Source organism: Narcine bancroftii, chromosome 2, assembly GCF_036971445.1.
Source record: "Narcine bancroftii isolate sNarBan1 chromosome 2, sNarBan1.hap1, whole genome shotgun sequence".
NCBI lineage: Eukaryota > Metazoa > Chordata > Chondrichthyes > Torpediniformes > Narcinidae > Narcine > Narcine bancroftii.
The window spans coordinates 98,913,615-98,931,407 of NC_091470.1; the positions used below are offsets into that span (position 1 = coordinate 98,913,615).

A 17,793-nucleotide genomic window follows, 5' to 3' on the forward strand; every position below is an offset into this window, starting at 1 on the left:
CCCGTCAGTCCCCACACCGATCCCACTGCCCTTTCTCAACATGATTTTTTTTGACGATCGTTGGGAGTGCCAGAATGCAACCCTTTAATTCCTGTAAATTCAAAGATCTACCAATCTGTGCCTTAACACATTTAATGAGGCAGTATCCACTGCCTCCTGGCGTAGAGAATCCCACAGATGTTTGCACCAAGTCAACCTTGTTCCTTCCTGAGTTTCCAAAAACAGGTATAGCTGTGAGAAAGATGTATCCTTTACCCTTCCAAATGGGCCAGAGCTTGAAATTTAGACATACAGCACGGTAACAGGCCCTTTGGGCCCGCAAGCCTGTGCTCCCCAATTGACCTAGAACCCTGGTACATTTTTGTTTGAAGGGTGGGTGGAAACAGGAATATCCAGGGGACCATTCATGCTTCAGTGTGACCATTCGTGACTAGTGATATCCCAAAATTTTATGCTGTGGATCGTGCATCAGCCACTCACGATGCAGAGAACCGGCTGATAACTTCCTGCTTGCCAGCTTTGGTTTAACATAATCCCTGTACGGTGGCCTTCTGGAATGTGAGCCATAATCTTCTGACTCAGGGACCACAGACGAGTTCATTCTCAAGCTCTTGCACAGAAACGGTTTCGTGGAAAGGAAGGCAGCGTCATCCCCAGTGCCCTTTCCTCTGAGTGGCGTTGGTAAACTATCTCCAACCTCAAGGCTTCCTTTTAATCTGTAACCTCTGAATTGAGTAATGTATTTTACCATAGAACATTACAGCACAGAAAGCTGGCCCTTCTAGTCTGCCAAACTACTGACCTGCACCCAGTCCATAGCCCTCCATTCCTCCCCCCATCCAGGGACCCTTCCAAACTCTTATTAAAGATGAAAACTGAGCCCGCATTTGCCACTTCAACTGGCAACTCGTTCCACATTCCCACCACTCTCTGTGTGAAGAAGTTCCCCCTAAACTTTTCCCCTTCACTCTTAATCCATGTCCTCTGTTTTGTATCTCACCTACCCTCAGTGAGGGGAAAAACCTGCCTATACTTTCTCTGTCTGTACCCCTCATACCTCTATCGAATTTTCCCTCATTTTACACACTAGAGAATAAAGACTGAACCTGTTTAACCTTTCCCTGTAACTCTGTTCCTGAAGTCCAGGCAACATCCTAGGGCAGCGCGATTCACGTAGTAGTGCCAGTGACCGGATTTAATGAAATGCAGTAGAAAATATCCTTTAAAAACAGCCACAAATTCCACAGCTTCAGCTACCGACGTGGTTAATTATCACTGGTGGTCTTGGAGTCTGCACTGTGTGCTCTTCCTAGGGGAATCACCGCCCCAGTCGTTTTCAGGATCACCTCTGTAGGATGTTCCTTTTGCACTCCACTGGGTAGAGGCGAGGCATTCGATAGGATGCCGACCTCTTGGGTGCTGTGCACCCTAGTCAGGGAAGACGCTTGTGGGTGCTAGTACTTGGAGAGAAAAAGCTGCAGCAATATTGTATCCTCTCCCTCGAGCGGTTCTTCCTTAATTGTGCCTAGTTGTACAAAGGAAATTCTACCTAAAATTAAATCAGACATGCAACACGGTTACAGGGCCAATTCAGCCCCACGAGTCCGTGCTGCTCAATTTACACCGCCTTAATCTCCACCCCGGTATGTTGTTGAAGGGTGGGAGGAAACCCACACAGACACGGAGAGAACATACAGACTCCTTACAGACAGCGCAGGATTCGAATCCTGGTCCAGACCTGACTTCTGGCACTGTAAAAGCATTGTACAAACCGCTGCGTCAACCATGCTGCCAGCCAACCTTCACCGACCTCATTCAGACAGTGTCTTGTAAACAAATTCCATGCCAGCAACGGCCTAGTGGTGGCGAAGAAAGGACTAACCCGAGAGCAGGGGGCAGTGGAGATGGGAATATTCTAGCATAGTATAGGCCTTCTGGCCCACAATGTTGTGCCGACCCAATAGAAACCTACTCAACAATCTAAACATTCCCTACCTCCACTCTGTTATTCTTCCTTGTCTGAGTGTTTTAAATGTCCCTGTTGTACCAGCCTCCACCACCACCACCCCTAGCAATACACTCCAAGCCCCCTCATCTCTCCCCTAAACTTCACCCCCCCCCCCTCACCTTGTACAGATGCCCTTTGTACTGTAGCCCTAGGGGAAAAGGTCCATCTTATCTAAACCTCTCATAATCTTGTAGAACAGCCATTCTCAACCTTTTATCGATTATGCACCCCCCCCCCCCCCCCAGCTTGGTGTCTGCTCAAAGTTTATGGGCCCTCTTTCCCTGTGAAGCAGTCATGTTGGTTTATTTTGTATTTCTCTCCTACATAAAAAAAAATTAAAATTTTATATTATGAAGTGAAAACGAGGCTTTTACTTAACTGTGGAAGGTCAAACCTGAAGGTTGAATACAGGGTTAATGATTGGATGTTTAACAGTGTAGAGAAACAGAAGGACCTTGAGGTCCAAATCCATACATCCCTTAAGGTCGCCGCGCAGGTTGATAGGATAGATGAGAAGGCCAAGGGATGCTGGATTTCATTAATGGGGGATTGAGTTCAAGAGATGAGAGGTCATGTTGCAAATCTCTGGTGAGACCACACTTGGAGTATTGTGTTCAGTTCTGGTCACCTCATTATAGGAAGGAAGTGGAAGCTATGGAGAGGGTGCAGAAGAGATTCGCCAGGAAGTTGCCAGGATTGGAAAATAAGTCTTACGAGGCAAGGTTAGCAGAGCTTGGGCTTTTCCCCTTAGAGCGAAGAAGGATGAGAGGAGACTTAATAGAGGTCTACAGAATTCTGAAAGGCATAGATAAGGTGGACAGCCAGTGCCTTTTTCCCAGGGTGGGAGTAGCAAACACCAGAGGATGTCTGTACAAAGAGAAGGGAGGAAAGTTTAGGGGAGATGTGAGGGGTAAGGTTTTTTTACACAGGGAGTTGTGGGTTCCAGGAATGCATTGCCAGGGGTGGTGGTGAAAGCTGAAACAATAGGGCCTTTTAAGAGATTCTTAGACAGGCATGTGGATGAAAGAAAAGGGTTATGAGGTAGGGAGGATTTAGTATTTTTTTGGTAGGAATATGTAGGTCAGCACAACATCGAGGCCCGAAAACCTTGATCTGTGCTGTAGTATTCTATGCGCTCTGGCACGTAGGGCCCTTTTGAGATTGGCTGTTGATGAGGGCTAGATCTAGGGGTTAGCTTTTCCCCCCCCACAGAAGGCGGACTCCCTTGTCATCCACAGGAGGATTGGAACACAGCTGCTGGAACCCTGAGATAAAAACTAGAGGGAGCTCTCAGCTTTACCTCCCCACAGGAGCCGCCTGACCTGCTGAGTGTTCCCAGCATTCCTTACACAGTAAGATGGGGGGCTCGCAGGCAGCGTAGACTTGAATTGTTTCCAGGATCCAGGTGGATTGCAGGCCATTTGACCCATGCCCAACTCCTGGGTGCACTGCGGCTGTGAGGCATGGTTTCGTGCAGTTTGTTCGCCTGTGGCTTGAGCAATGCCCAGACTGCAGATAGACCACATGGACTAGAAGGGCAGAATCTGTGCTGGAAGACACAACTTTATGTGAAAAGAAAAGGCACAAGGTTCTGGAGGTGCCCAGAGCGAGAGGGGGACTGCCTGCAAAAGATGATTCCTGAGCAGCAGAGTTCCCTCAGTCGCCTGTGTTCCATGTGTTTGCATAGTGGTGAGAGTCCTCTCGCCTGAGCTCGTGTAGTCCGAGCCGAGCACTGAATCCTTCATTCCCTGGGAGAACTAAAAGGCACTATTTACATTGTGTTTAATAAAACCCCTTTTACTTGGCTGAAGGCTGTTGTCGACAGTGATGAGTTCCATTCATGTGTTGAAGCCAGTGCTGACTACCCTTAGTCCCTATACTACACTCCAAACCAGGACAACCCCTGCACTACAAGGCACCCAGCAAGGCCTCAGGTGGTCTCTGCATCTGTTTGTGCCTCCAGGTTCCTTGTCATGAGAGCAGAGCCTTGGTCAGCATTGTGATGTGCTTCAGCTTGTGCACAACATTCGTTCTCTACCCCTCCCCCTGAGGAAGGAGTCTTGCTTGATGCCAGGGGTCGCTCTGTGAGTGCCACAGAGAGCTTGCGCAGAGTTAGCTGCACAGAGGGAGGGGTCTGAGGAGGAGCAAATGTTCCGACCTCATAGCCAAGACTGGCCGGGGGTGGGGATGGGGTGCGGTTCTGGGCAGGATGAGGGTTGGAAGTGACACAGGGAGGGGTGAGAGGCGCAGAGAGCTCACACATGTGGAAGTAAATGCAGAAATCGTGTTGTTTTTAATTTCATGTCTCCTTTTTGTCACAGTTGGAAGGCTTGCAAATGATCTGGTTGCAGGAATTTTATCAGGTGAGGACTCCAAACGGTATCGGGCAGCTTGGGTGAAATTTGAGCTCTCGCAGGTCGCTCTCACCCCTTGTTGTTCTTTCTTTAATTTAACCTGCTGGTTTTCAAATTTTTCTTTCCACTCACATCCCACTTTAAGTAATCCCTGTGTCATCCGTGATTAGTAAGGGATTGCTTAAGGTGGGATGTGAGTGGAAAGAAAAAGTTTGAAAATCACTGTCTTAATTGTCCCTCATTGACTCGTTATGTGTACAGTTTCATAATTCCAAAGGGAATGGGCAATGACAATTTTTCTCCAGCAAAATATTTCAGTGATAATTGGGTCAAGAGCAATGGTTCTCAACCATCCCACCCACATCCCACCTTAAGTAATTACAGAGTATTTATGGCATAAGGAATTGTTTAAGGTGGTCTGTGAGTGGAAAGAGAAAGGTTGAAAACCACTGGTTTAGACAGACAGCCCAGTAACAGGCCCTTTCAGCCCATAATCTACAACCCTGGTACATTTTAAAGGGTGGGAGGAAACCAGAGCCCACGTGGACACAGGGAGAGGGTACAAGCTCCTTACACACTGTGCGGGATTTGAACTTGAATTGAGTATTAACTACAAACTGCAGCATCTCTGATTCACCCCCGGAAAAGAATGGTCAATGGTTTGGGATGAAGGATCCAACCTGTAATGTCGACCATTCTTTTTCTGTCGCTCAACCCGCTGAGTGTTTTTTTTTGCCCTGGAGCTTGGGGTCTGCAGGCCTCCTCTGTGGGACCCCTGCATCACCTTGTCTCGCCTCAGCCTTCAGAAGGAACTTCCACCTGGTCAGTCAAAAGGAAGGACAAAATCGCTTCAAACCTCTGCCCTCTCCCTTTTGCAACGGTTTGAAGCAAGTGGGGGTGCTCTTTGCTGGGTGCCAGAAAATGCCTGCCCTGACTGTATGCCCTTTGTCTCTGCATAGGCCGTGGCCAAGTACCGACCTCAACTCATCGCCGTTCATTGCCAAGAGATTGGGGGGAAAGACTATGAGACCGGAATGGCGCATGTGGACTCCTTTGTACAGTGAGACCGATTGTGACCATAGTTTGTGGCGGCTGCTTTCATTGATGCTCACGTGTAGAATGGTAGTGGTGAACAAAAGAATGGCGGCAGAGGGCTGACCTCAGCTGTGGTGAAACTGTGACCCCTAGCCCCCAATCCCTTCTGTGTGTCGTATGTGAGTGTGGAAGCCACCAGATTTGTTGTGGTCATGTTGAGATGCACCCCATTGAGATTTATTGTCAGAGGACATCCTGATGATGGTTGCTGCTCTCCGATGGCAGCGCTCCCTGTAGATGATCTCGATGGAGGGGAGGGTTTAGCCTGTGATGTCCTGACCATTACGTTTTGCAGGGCTTTACACTCAGAGGTACTGATGTCCCCATACCAGACCGTGACGCAACTGGTCATCACACTTTCCACCACACCTCTGTAGAAATTTGATAGGTTTTTTGGTGTCATAGCAAAGCTCTGCAAACTCCTGAGGAAGTAGATGTGCTGACGTGCATTCTTCATGATGCCATTAGTGATTTGGGTCCAGGAAAGATCCTCCGATAGTGACTCCCGAGAACTTAAATTTGCTCACCCTCTCCACCTCTGATTTCCCCCAATGATCACTGGATCGTACACCTCTGGTTTCCCCTTCCTGAAATCAACAATCCTTTTTAGTGACATTGAGTGCGAGGTTTTTGTTGATGCACCATTCAGCCAAGTTTTCAATCTCTCTCCTGTATGGGGATTCATCCCCTTCCTTTATACAACCCACCGCCGTGGTATCGTTGGCAAATTTTTAGTTGATGTTATTGTTGAACCGAGCCTCACAGTCGTAGGTGTAAAGTGAGTGGACCATTCACACCGGGACCCCAGCACTGGTTACCATTCCATTTCTCTAGTTCCCTGCCCCCACCGCTGCTGAATCCCCCATTGGACATTTCGGCTGAGGAGTTGGGTTGTGGGCAATGGCACAAGAGCAGATCAACGTCTGTTGAACATAAAAGATTTCGAATGGCCCATTAAGCAATGGGGAGTGGCTGATGGACTCCAACAGGCCGGGGCAGGTAAAAGGCCAAACTTTTGGAGAGATTCAGGTTTATTGTCAGAGTGCATTCCTGACATCACACACAACCCTGAGATTCCTTGACACGAGTGAGGCAGAATTACCACTTATTGGCAGTGCAAAAAAAAAACTGACAATGCACACATGTAAACTAATAGAGAGAACAGGACAGGACAGGCACTTTGGCCCACAATGTTGTGCTGGCCTTTTGATTTCACTTTAAATTCCTCCATCTGCTTGTCTAGTAGGGTCTTGAATTTCACTAATGTACCTGCCTCCACCACTGACCCAGGTTGTGCATTCCATGCACCCACTGTTCTAATATCGTCCTTGAACTTCCTGCCTGTACCTTGAAGCCATGCTTTCTTGTATGGAGCACTGGTGCACCTGGGAAGGAGGCACTGGCTGTCCATTCAATCTATTCCTCTTAATACCTCTATCGTCCAATCTGTGGAATACATAGGGAAAGAAAAATCAATAAAGTGCAAAAGTAAGAGTCCTTAAATGGATCCCTGCTTGAGTTTGTTGTTGAGGAGTCTGATGGTGGAGGGGTAGCAGCTGTTCCTGAACCTGGTGGGGCAAGTCTTGAGGCACCTACATCTATTTCCTGATGGCAGCAGTGAGAACAGAGCATGCGCTGGGAGGTGTGGATCTTTGTCCTCTCTGATGGCAGCGTTCCCTGTAGATGGACTCAGTGGGTGGGGAGGGTTCTACCTGTGATGTCCTGGGCTGTGTCCACTACCTTATGCAGGGCTTTCCACTCAAGGGATATGGAATACCCCAGAGCAAGAGATGACTCTGGAAAGCAGAGGGCCAATTAAGGAAGGTGGCGATTGTGGCTGGGGAGATTAATCTGGGGATGCCTGCAAAAGATGGCGATATAGACATGGTTGCGTAGATGAATGAGATGCTGGTCAGGCAGTTAACAGAATCATTTAAGGATTCTTGCTTTTTTTAAAATTCTCTCTATTGCACAGTTGGTTTGTATACATTCGTTATCTGTTTACAGTTCTTTGTTTACGTGTGTACGTTATGTAAATTTTTTCTTTTACACGACCAATAAGTAGTAATTCTGCTTCGCCCATAGGATAAATGATCTCAGGGTTGTGTATGTTCTCTGACAATGAAATTGAAAGTGGACATCAAGCTCAGTGGATTAAGGAGTAGGGCTGATGCAGGTCGGCGTAAGAAATAGGAACAGAAAGTAGGCCATCTGGTCCATTGAGCCTGCTGTGCCATTCAGTGAGATCATGGCAGATCTCATCTCCATAAAAAGATGAAATGTTTTTCTCTCTTCGCCACCCAGCCCGTTGAACATTTCCAGCATTTTCTTTTCAAGTTTCGTCGACCCACCCCACCCATTCCCCAAATCAAATTGGGGAACTAAGTTCTGAAACCACCTGTGATTCACCTGCCCTCTGCCTCCCAATTCCACCCCTCACCATCTCTCCGTCCCTCCCTGGTTCACCAATCCCCTGCAGGCCCTGGTCTCGCACCTTCTCCTCCTTGCACTGACCGTCTCTCCTTCCCACGATCATTCTTAATGAAGGATTTCAGCCCCACATCAGTTCTCCCCCACAGCGAAGCTGCTCGCCTCTCTGCGACCCTCCTGAAGATTGCTTTTGCCCATAGGCTCGCTGGGCCGAATGGCCTCGAGCTGCAACTGAGGACCTTGCTGTAACATTCCCTTTCATCGTCTCCCCACAGGGGGATTCTCTCGAGCAAGGAGATGCGGCAGTACAGCAGAGTGCGTGTGTACCTTGACGAGGATTTCACCGCTCACGACCAGTTCACGGTGAGTTGAGAGACGACTTCACATTTACCGGCCAGCCATTCCCATCGGTGGATGAGCTCTTTCTGCAGCTTGGCTGGTGATCCAAGGGATAACTTATCACCAACTGAAGCTGGGATGCCAAATGTAATTCCCCCGGGATGGGGACTGGAGACTGGAACAGGGCTGAAAGGGTTAACTGCCCAAGTCAGCATGGTTTCCTAAAAGGAAAATCATCCCTGACAAACCTCCTGCAATTTTTTGAAGCGATCACAAGAAGAATAAATAGGGGAGATGTAATGGATGTTGTGAATTTGGACTTTATCATGGTTCTGCACATGAGGCTGCTAAACAAGATGAGAGGCCATGGAATGACAGGAAGGGGAGACCATTGGCTGGTCAGCAGGAAATAGAGAGTAGGAATAAAGGGGCCCTACTCTAGTTGGCTACTGGTTACTAGTGGCGTTCCACAGGGGTCAGTGTTGGGGCCGCTTTTTACGATGCATATAAATGATTTGGATTATGGAATGGACAGCTTTTTGTTTAAATTTGCAGATGATAGGTGTTGCTGAGGACACAAAAAGGCCCCAGAGAGGCTTGGGTAGATTAGGAGAACAGGCAAAGGGGTTGCAGAAGGAAAGTGAATGGTCGCGCACTTTGGTTGAAGGAATAGACGGGCAGGTTGTGATTTAGATGGGGAGAAAATCCAAAATTCGGAGGTGGAAAGGGACCTGGGAGTCCTCGTGCAGGATGCCCTAAAGGTTATCCTCCAGGTTGAGTCAGTGGTGAAGAAGGCGAATGCAGTGTCGGCGTTCATTTCTAGAGGGACAGCGTACAAGGGCAGGGATGTAATGTTGAGACTCTAAAGCACATGGGTGAGACCTCACTTGGGGTACTGTGTACAGTTTTGGACACCTTATTTGAGAAACGCTGTGCTGGCATTGGAGAGGGTTCAGAAAAGATTTACTGGAATGATACCAGGAATTAAAGGATTAGCATATGAGGTGCATGAGGGGGGATCTTCATGGAGACATTTCAAATGCTGAACAGAATAGATGTAGCAAGGATGCTTCCCATAGTTGGGGAGTCTATGACAAGAGGTATAACTTCAGGATAAAAGAGTGCCAATTTAAAACAGAGATGCACAAGTTTCTTTAGCCAGAAGATGGTGAGTCTGTGGAACTTCTTGTCACAGGCATCTGTGGAAGTGAGGTCGTTGGGTGTATTTAAGGCAGAGATTGACATGTATTTGGTTAGTCAGGGCATCAAGGGTTTCGGAGAGAAAGCCAGGGAGTGGGGGCTGAGTGGGAGGATGGATCAGCTCTGGATAGGATGGCAGAGCGGATTCGATAGGCTGACCTACTCTTGTATCTTGTGACTGGTGCAGGACTGAAAGGAGTGAATGCAGACCCAGTGGGGCAGAATGGAAATGGGGATGTGGGACAGAACCTTGAAACATCTCCCACAGTTCAGAGTACATGTGGAGAGGGGGAACAGGTCTTGCATTTCTATCATGGGTAGGGTTTGGAGGGAGTTTCTCAGATGTCCTGTCACTGTGACAGTGAAGGCTCCAGCCATAGTCTCCGAGATCCGAACTGTCAGTAATATATCTTTACCTCCTGTGGATGCAGCGAGACCAGCCGAGTTCCTCCGGTATTTACTGTGTTTTTACTTCATCCCTCTCTCGTTATGGGAAAGCTTGTGTTTACAATTATCTGCCACCAGGAGTCAGCAGGGAGCTACAGTCCCTGTACCTCCGCCTGGTGAAACGAGAAAGTCCGTGCAGAACGCTGTGAATGTAGTAAATACAAAAAGTTGCTGCAGAAACTGCAGGTCACAGCAGGCAGAGGTGGCATAGCCCACGTTTCAGGCCTGAGTGAGCCCTTCGTCCCATTTCAGTTCCTCATCAACCCAGTGGCCACCCAATTCAATTCCCTGTCCCATTCCCTTGCTGACGCGTCTGTCCGTGGTCTTATGTACCGCCAGACAGAGAGCACCCACACATTGGAGGAACAACCCCTCATCTTCCGTCAGAGCCCCCTCCAACCGCATGGCATTAGCAACGACTTCTCTGGCTTCCGTTAAACTCTTCCCCCACCCCTTCTCTCTCTCCCTCCCTACATTCCCCCCTCACCTGTCTCCTTTCTCAGAGCCAAAATCAATTCTCCCTTCCCCCTCTTATCCAATTAACACCCTCCGTTGATCTGGACCACTCCCCCCGGCCAGACTTCAATCTTTATTTTGACCCCATCCTGTTCTTTGCTTGTTCCTTGAAGGAAGGTTCTGGGCCCGACACCTCGGTCATGTATGTGTACCTACGGACACTGCGAGGACCGGCCGAGTTTCCTCCAGAATTTTTGTGTATTTTTACTACAGTCACGGCATTTGCAGACTTTCGTGTTTATTTTCAGGCCTTTATCGTCTTGAACAAGTCACAAAATTCGTTGTTTGCACATGCAATGATGCCACAGAAACCTTGTGACTTGTTCATGACAAGAAATTCAGATCCTGATTCTGTTTCACTCTCATGAGAGAAACACAGACAGGCACATGAATAAAAAGGTGGGAATAAGAGGGCAAAATCTCTTCGAAGGGAGTTCGTGAGAGTCTCTCTCACCATCTTCCCATCAAGAGCTTGGCATGTGGGGAGGGGAGTGGTGATGATATGAGATTCAATACACCAAGAAATTTAAGCCTCGGGTAAATCAGTGACTAGACACTGATTGCACCTTTCCTTGATTCAATGAAACCCTCCCCCAACCACCTCCCGACCTGCTGTCATGCTCGAGACGCAGCCTACAGCTGCTATCGTGCCTCTTGTCCCTCAGTGGCCAGCCGTCCAGTTTCTCCTGGATGAGCTTCACTGCCCAAGTTGGGGTGAGATCGTCTGCTCAGCCTTCCTGCCACCCCCGCTCCCCTCCCAGAGCCGTGTCTCTTGACTGCCGCTGGGGTTCATCCGGTGCTGTGGGTCACTGGGATGAGCTGGCTCTGGGACATCGCCCGGCCAAACACCCAGCCAGTTTCTCCTTCCCCGCAGTGCAGGGAGATCCGGCCAGGACCACTCGGTCAGTGCGTGGAGAATGAGGTGTGGCCGGAGCAGCCGAAGGTCCGCAGCACGGACAGTGATTACCAGGGCGCGGTGCTTCCCTGCAGAACTTTGCCCTGAAACAACGCTGTTCACAATGTGAAAGCACGATGCTACAGGGCAAACAGTGTACTCTGTGTGAAGATCCATAACCAATGTTTCGGGTCTGAGCCCTTTATCAAGGTATGAGCAAAATGTGGGCAGGCGCCCAAACAAAATGGTGGGGGGAGTTGCAGGCAGTGGAGCGCAGTCCCACAGGCAGGAGGTGGATAGAGGGCACACCAGCAAACAGGAGGAGGGGGGATGACTGAATTGGAGGGGGAAGGGAAAGATGACAGGGAATGGGGAAGAGAGGGAGAACGGGAGGTGGTCTAACAGAAACTGGTTGGAGAGGGCCCAGGTAGAAAGTAAGGTGTTGCTCCTCCAATTTACAGGTGGTCTGGGTTTGACAGTTCACGAGGCCAAGGACAGACATGCCGGCCCGGGAGTGGGGGTGCAGTGGTTGGCCACTGGGAGATCCCTGTCACTGATACGGGTGAGGGCTGAGTTGATTGTTGATGGAGGGGAAGCCATGCTTTTGGAAGGAAGGTGTAATGTGGACTGGAAGACCTCATCTTGGAGCAGATGGAGGAAGGTATAGAATCCTTGCAGGGGACTGGGTGTGAAGCAGTGTAGTCAAGGTAGTTGTGGGACTTGGTCAGTAGAAAGCTTGTCTCCCAAGGCAGAGAGATGAGGAAAGGGGAGATGGACCAAATGAATTTGAGGATGGGGTAGAAGTTGGCAGCAAAGTGAATAAAGTTGACGAGGTCAATGTAGCAAAGAAAGAGTCGAGGGGCCCGGCCTGTGTCCATTCACGATGTGTCAATCCTTGTAATCCCTCATCTCTCCTTCCACCTCCAGGCGCTGGGCAGTATGTACTTTCTACACGAGTCAGCTCAAATGATTCACCAGTTCGATTTTAAAGGTACTGACATTTTGACAGACTCTGCCCTCCCCTCTCGCCCTCTGATCCCAGCTGTCCATTGGCCTTGGTGGGCGGCTGAGTGGAGGAGTTGCTGAGAATGTGGGGAGTATGACATGGGGTGAATGGGTCAGTATGGGCTTGGTGTGCCGTAGGGTCAACTCCACAGCTCTAAGACCTGTCCTAGCGTCTTACATGTGTCTGAGACCCTCGTAAAACACAAATGCCTGCAGATGCCTTGATTGAAATAAACTCAGCAGGACTTTTATAGGAAAGATAAAGATGCCATAACTGACGTTTCGAGCTTGAGCCCTTCATCAAGATATGAGCAAAATGTAGGCAGACGCCCGAACAAAATGACGGGGGGAGGGGTGGGGAGAGGAGCACAGGCCCACAGGCAGGAGGTAATAAGTGGGTAAAGGAGGGAGGGCACACCAGAAAACGGGGAAAGGGGAGGTAGCTCTGCGAATGGAGAGGGAAGGGGGTGGAGGAAAGAAGGCAGAGGGAGAAGAAAGGGAGAGCGGGGAGTGGTCCAGCAGAAACTGGAGAAGTCATCGTTAAATCCCATCTGGTTAGAGAGGGTCCAGATGGAAAATTTGGTGTTGCTCCCCCAATTTACAGGTGGCCTTGGTTTGACATTACATGAGGCCATGGACATGTATTGCAGTGTGGGAGTGGGGCGCAAAATCAAAATGGTTGGCCACAGAGACCCTCCCTGCTCCGAGCTGCAGGTGTGGCCAGCCTGTGGGTAGAAGAACAGTGTTGTTCAGTTCATCCAGCCAAGCCTGACCATCCTTTGCTCCCATCAGTCCACGAGTTCAAGAAGGTGATGGGGAAGGAAATCCATAGCACACATCTGGAAAAAAACAGCATGATTGAGAAGGAAAGATTCCCACAGGATTTCTGGCCTGAGGTAAGGAGAGGCTTGTTGTTATAATTCACTGAGGCATATTCTTATTCCTAAAAATTTAGACATGCAGCACGGTAACTGGGCCTTTCTGCCCACAAGTCAGTGCCGCCCGATTACACCCAATTGACCTTCAACCCCTGATATGTTTTGAACGGTGGGAGAAAACTGGAGCCCCCCCGGGGAAAACCCACACAGACATGGGGAGAACGTACCAACTCCTTTCAGACAGCGTGGGATTCGAACCCCAGTCCCGATCGCTGCTGCTGCAATAATGTTGCGCTGACTGCCATGCTGACCGTGCCGCCAAGCATACAGTGTGTATACATCACACACCCACCAGCAGGAGTGAATCACACGATACTGCAGACATCGTGCTTGAAGTAAAAGAAATATTAAATGCTGGAGAAACTCAGGAGGTCAAACAGTGTCCTATATCCAGCAAAGATACAGAACCGATGTTTCGGGCCTGAGGCCTTCATCAAAGTATGAGAAAATGCCGGCAGGTATCTGAACAAAAGAGGTGGGATGGGGGGGGAAGGGGGGTGGCAAAGGCAGGAGATGATAGGTGGAAAAAGGAGGGAGGGGACTGCAGCAACTAGGGGGAGGGGGGATGGCTGTGTGGGTGGGTGAACTGGAAAGACAGGAAAGGGGGAGGAGAAAGGTGAGCAGGTTAAATGGAAAGCAGTAAAGTCAATGTTCATGCCAGCTGGCTGGAGGGTGACCAGACAGAAAATAAGGTGCTGTTCCTCCAATCTGCAGGTGGTCAGGGTGGGATACTACACAAGGCCCTGGACAGATGTGTGAGCGTTGGAATGTGACTCGGAATTGAAATGGTTGGCCACTGAGAGCTCGCTGTGGTTGCAAACGGAGAGGAGGTGCTGAGTGAAGTGATCTCCCAGTCTGCGACCGGTCTCTCCGATGCAAAGAATGACACAAAGGGCGCACCAGATGCAGTAAATTAGTCCTCTACTTGTACAAGTGAAATGTTGCTTCACGTGAAAGGCCTGTTTGGAGCCCCGGACCACGGTGAGGGAGGAGGTGTGGGCGCAAGTGTTGTACCTCCTGCTGGCACAGGGGAAGGTGCTGGGATGGGTGCCGGAGGGAGCAGTCCCTGCAGAAGGCTGAGAGGGGAGGAGAGGGAAAAATGTGTCTGGTGATGGGAAATTCTGGCAGATAATGTGTTGGATTACAATGTGAACCCCATTGTTTCTGCCTGCTCCTGCCCCACTGAACTAGTTTCATCTATTTGTTCTCCCCCCTCCCCACCTACATCCGTGACATCTCATATGCCCTCCATCTCTTCCACGACTTCAGAATCTCTGAACCGGACCACCTCATTGTCACGATGGATGTCCGATCCCTTTATACCTCCATCCCCCACATAGCACATTGCTTCTTCCTGGACCAAAGACCCAACCAGTCACCCTCTACCACCACCTCCTTTGCCTGGCAGAACTGGTCCTCACTCTAAACAACTTCTCCTTCAACTCGTTCCACTTCCTCCAAATCAAAGGAGCAGCCAATGGTTCCCACATGGGTCCCAGCTACACCTGCCTGTTTGTAGGCTTTGTGGACCAATCCATGCTGCCAGCCTACACAGGCAGAACCCCCCCCCCCCCCCCCCCCCAGCTCTTCCTCTGATATATCGACAACTACATCAGGGCTGCCTCATGCACCCACGATGAGCTCATCAACTTCATTCACTCCACGTCCAATTTCCACCCCGACTTCAAACTCACCTGGTCCATCTCTGAAAACACTCTCCCCTTCCTGGATCTCTCTGTCTCCATCTTGGGAGACCAGCTTTCCACCAACATATATTACAAGCCAAGTGACTCCCACCACTACCTGGACTACACGTCCTCACACCTGTCCCCTGCAAGGATTCCATCCCCTTCTCTCATATTCTCTGTCTCTGCCGCATCTGCTCTCAAGCTGAGGTCTTCCAGTCCAGATCTGAAATATCTGCCTTCTTCCACAAACGAGGCTTCCCCTCCTCTACCATCAGCTCAGCCCTCACCCGCATCTCCTCCATTTCCCGCTCAATCTGCCCAGGCCCCCTCTACCCCCAGACGCAACAAACACAGAATTCCCCATATCCTCACCTACCACCCCACCAGCCTCTGCATCTAACACATCATCGTCGGACTTTCTGGCACTTACTACAGGTACCCCACCACCAGACACATTTTTCCTCTCCTCCCTCTCAGCCTTCTGCAGGGTCCAGTCCCTCCGCAAGTCCTTCACACACTCATCCCTCCCCGCCCGTCGCACCCCCGGCACCTTCCCCTGTGCCCGCAGGAGGTGCAAAACGCGCCCACACCTTCTCCTTCACCGTGGTCCGGGGCCCCAAACAGGCCTTTCACGTGAAGCAACACTTCACTTGTACAACTAGAGGACTAATTTACTGCATCTGGTGCTCCCTTTGTGTCGTTCTCTGCATCGGTGAGACCGGTCGCAGACTGGGAGATCGCTTTGCTCAGTACCTCCCCTCCATTCGCAACCACAGTGACCTCCCAGTGGCCAACAATTTCAATTCTAAGTCACACTCCCACACTCACATGTCTGTCCAGGGCCTTGTGTTCTATCCCAGCCCAACCACCCACAGATTGGAGGAACAACACCTTATTTTCCAGCTGGACACCCTCCAGCCAGAGGGCATGAACATTGACTTTACTGCTTTCTATTAAACCTGCTTGCCTTTTCCATTCCCCCTTTCCTGTCTGTCCAGTTCCTCCACTCACCCACCCAGTCATTCCCCTCCCCTTCATTGCTTCTGCCCCCTCCTCCTTTCTCCATCTACCATCTCCCATCTTTGCAACCCCTTCCCCCCCCCCTCCACCTCTTTTGTTCGGACACCTGCCGGCATTTTCTCAAACTTTGATGAAGGGCTCAAGCCCAAAACGTCAGTTCTGTATCTTTGCCCTTTGCTAGATAAAGGACACTGTTTGACCGGCTGAGCTTTTCCAGAGTTTTGCGTTTTTTTACTCCAGCGGGTGTACAATCTGTGGGCATCGTGCCACATTGCAACAGATGTGCAGTGCGCTTATACTGGCCAACAAATGTGCAACCTGCATCCCACCCCAATGAGGCGGATGCATTTCACTATATCAACACACCAAGCCAGATATCAGTGAACACATTTTTTTTACCATAAATATTCTTTTCACAATTTTTTTTTATAAAAGGAAAACCGTTCAAAGTCTCTCCCCAGCCTCAGTTTTGTGTCCAGATATTTCCATCATTCTGCATTTCTCCCCTCTTAGTCTCAGCCCCTCAACGCCCGGTAGCAGGAGGGCCCTGGACTGTGGTCCTTCCCCACAGTGCCCTCATGTTGGCTGCGCCAAGCCTTAGCGCATCTCTCTCTCGGCACGTACACTGGCAGCCCGGAATGTGCCAGTTGGCAGAGTCTCCGTGCGCTGAAAGGCACCAAAGGGCGTCCAGCAGTTCTGGATGTCTGACTGTGTTCGAGAGCAGCCCATAAATCAAGATTCAATTTATTGTCATGTAATAAAATAGTGTTATGTTACACAAAATTGCCTTTTGTCTGCTGTAAGGCAGACAGATTTGCCATCGGCAGAAATTGCCTGAAGTGCCTCTCACAGTCAGAGAAAGAGAAGCAAAAGTGAATTGTCTGTCACACTACTGCTGGGGATGAACTGTGACAAGTACCCTTGCATCCTCCTCCGCACACTCTGCATTCAGCAAAGAAGTGGGCGACTGTCTCTACCTCACCACAGTCATACATAGATCTTGTAGATAACGTACATTGTAGGCGATGTTCCAGTTATACAGGAAGGATCTGGCTGGGGAGGGGTCCTCTCACCACCAGCCTGGCCAAGTCCTGGAGCACTGGCAATGAGGCTTTGCGCCAGACGACCTATACGGTCTGGTCCGGGAATCACCCCACCACGACCGTAGAGTCCTCGACTCGCAGTGTCTGCAGGACATTCTGTGCTGACCACTGCCTGATGGTCTTGTGGTCAAAGGTATTTGTCTTGAAACTCTTTTCTACATATGTTGTAACACTGATCAAAATGTAAGTTACTCGCAACATATCCCAGTTAGCCAGCTGTGCTGTGCACTTGAGCCTGCACACGGTTAATTTTGCAGAACTGTGGGCAACGCGGTAGTGCGACACTGTTAAACAGTACAAGGCCAGCGACCCGGGCTCCAATTCAGCATTGTCCCTAAGGAGTTTATATGTTTATTCCCATGACCTACTAGGTTTTCCACAGGTGATCCAGTTTCCTCCCACCCTCTGAAACATTGGAGACTAACTGGGTATTATTACGAGTCCAGAGGACCCCAGCAATAGGTATGCACCACAACAAAGGGTTACTTAAACAAAAGTTGCTTTTAATTATCCTTGAACATGAAAATAGAATCAAACTTTAACTTGTCTCTATTGACTCACTTAACCTACTTAACCCCCTTCTAATGCTAAGCGCACGTGTGTGTAAGTTCAGCAAAGTTCTTTGGTTCACAGTCCAATCTCACTGGTTGTAGGCAATTCTTGTACTGTGCACAGAAGTTAACATTAATAAAGTTCACCAGGCTTTGGTGCTTAACAGCTAAATGGTTACCACGCAGGAGGGTTCTTCTTGGTTT

At 49.6% G+C, this 17,793-nt stretch overlaps 1 protein-coding gene across 3 annotated transcripts in view; it reads left to right on the plus strand.

Annotated features, from left to right (window-relative positions):
* The window catches only part of LOC138753980 (inositol polyphosphate-5-phosphatase A-like), a 48,800-nt gene that overhangs the window by 6,728 nt on the left and 24,279 nt on the right, over nt 1–17,793 (plus strand). For 2 of the 3 annotated variants that reach the window (XM_069917650.1, XM_069917649.1), the window contains exons 2-6: nt 4,330–4,371; nt 5,322–5,422; nt 8,163–8,250; nt 12,212–12,275; nt 13,082–13,185. In XM_069917650.1, the coding sequence (XP_069773751.1) occupies nt 4,330–4,371; nt 5,322–5,422; nt 8,163–8,250; nt 12,212–12,275; nt 13,082–13,185 (399 nt within the window). The remainder of the gene's footprint in view (nt 1–4,329; nt 4,372–5,321; nt 5,423–8,162; nt 8,251–12,211; nt 12,276–13,081; nt 13,186–17,793) is intronic. The other variant, XM_069917651.1, reaches the window with a different exon arrangement.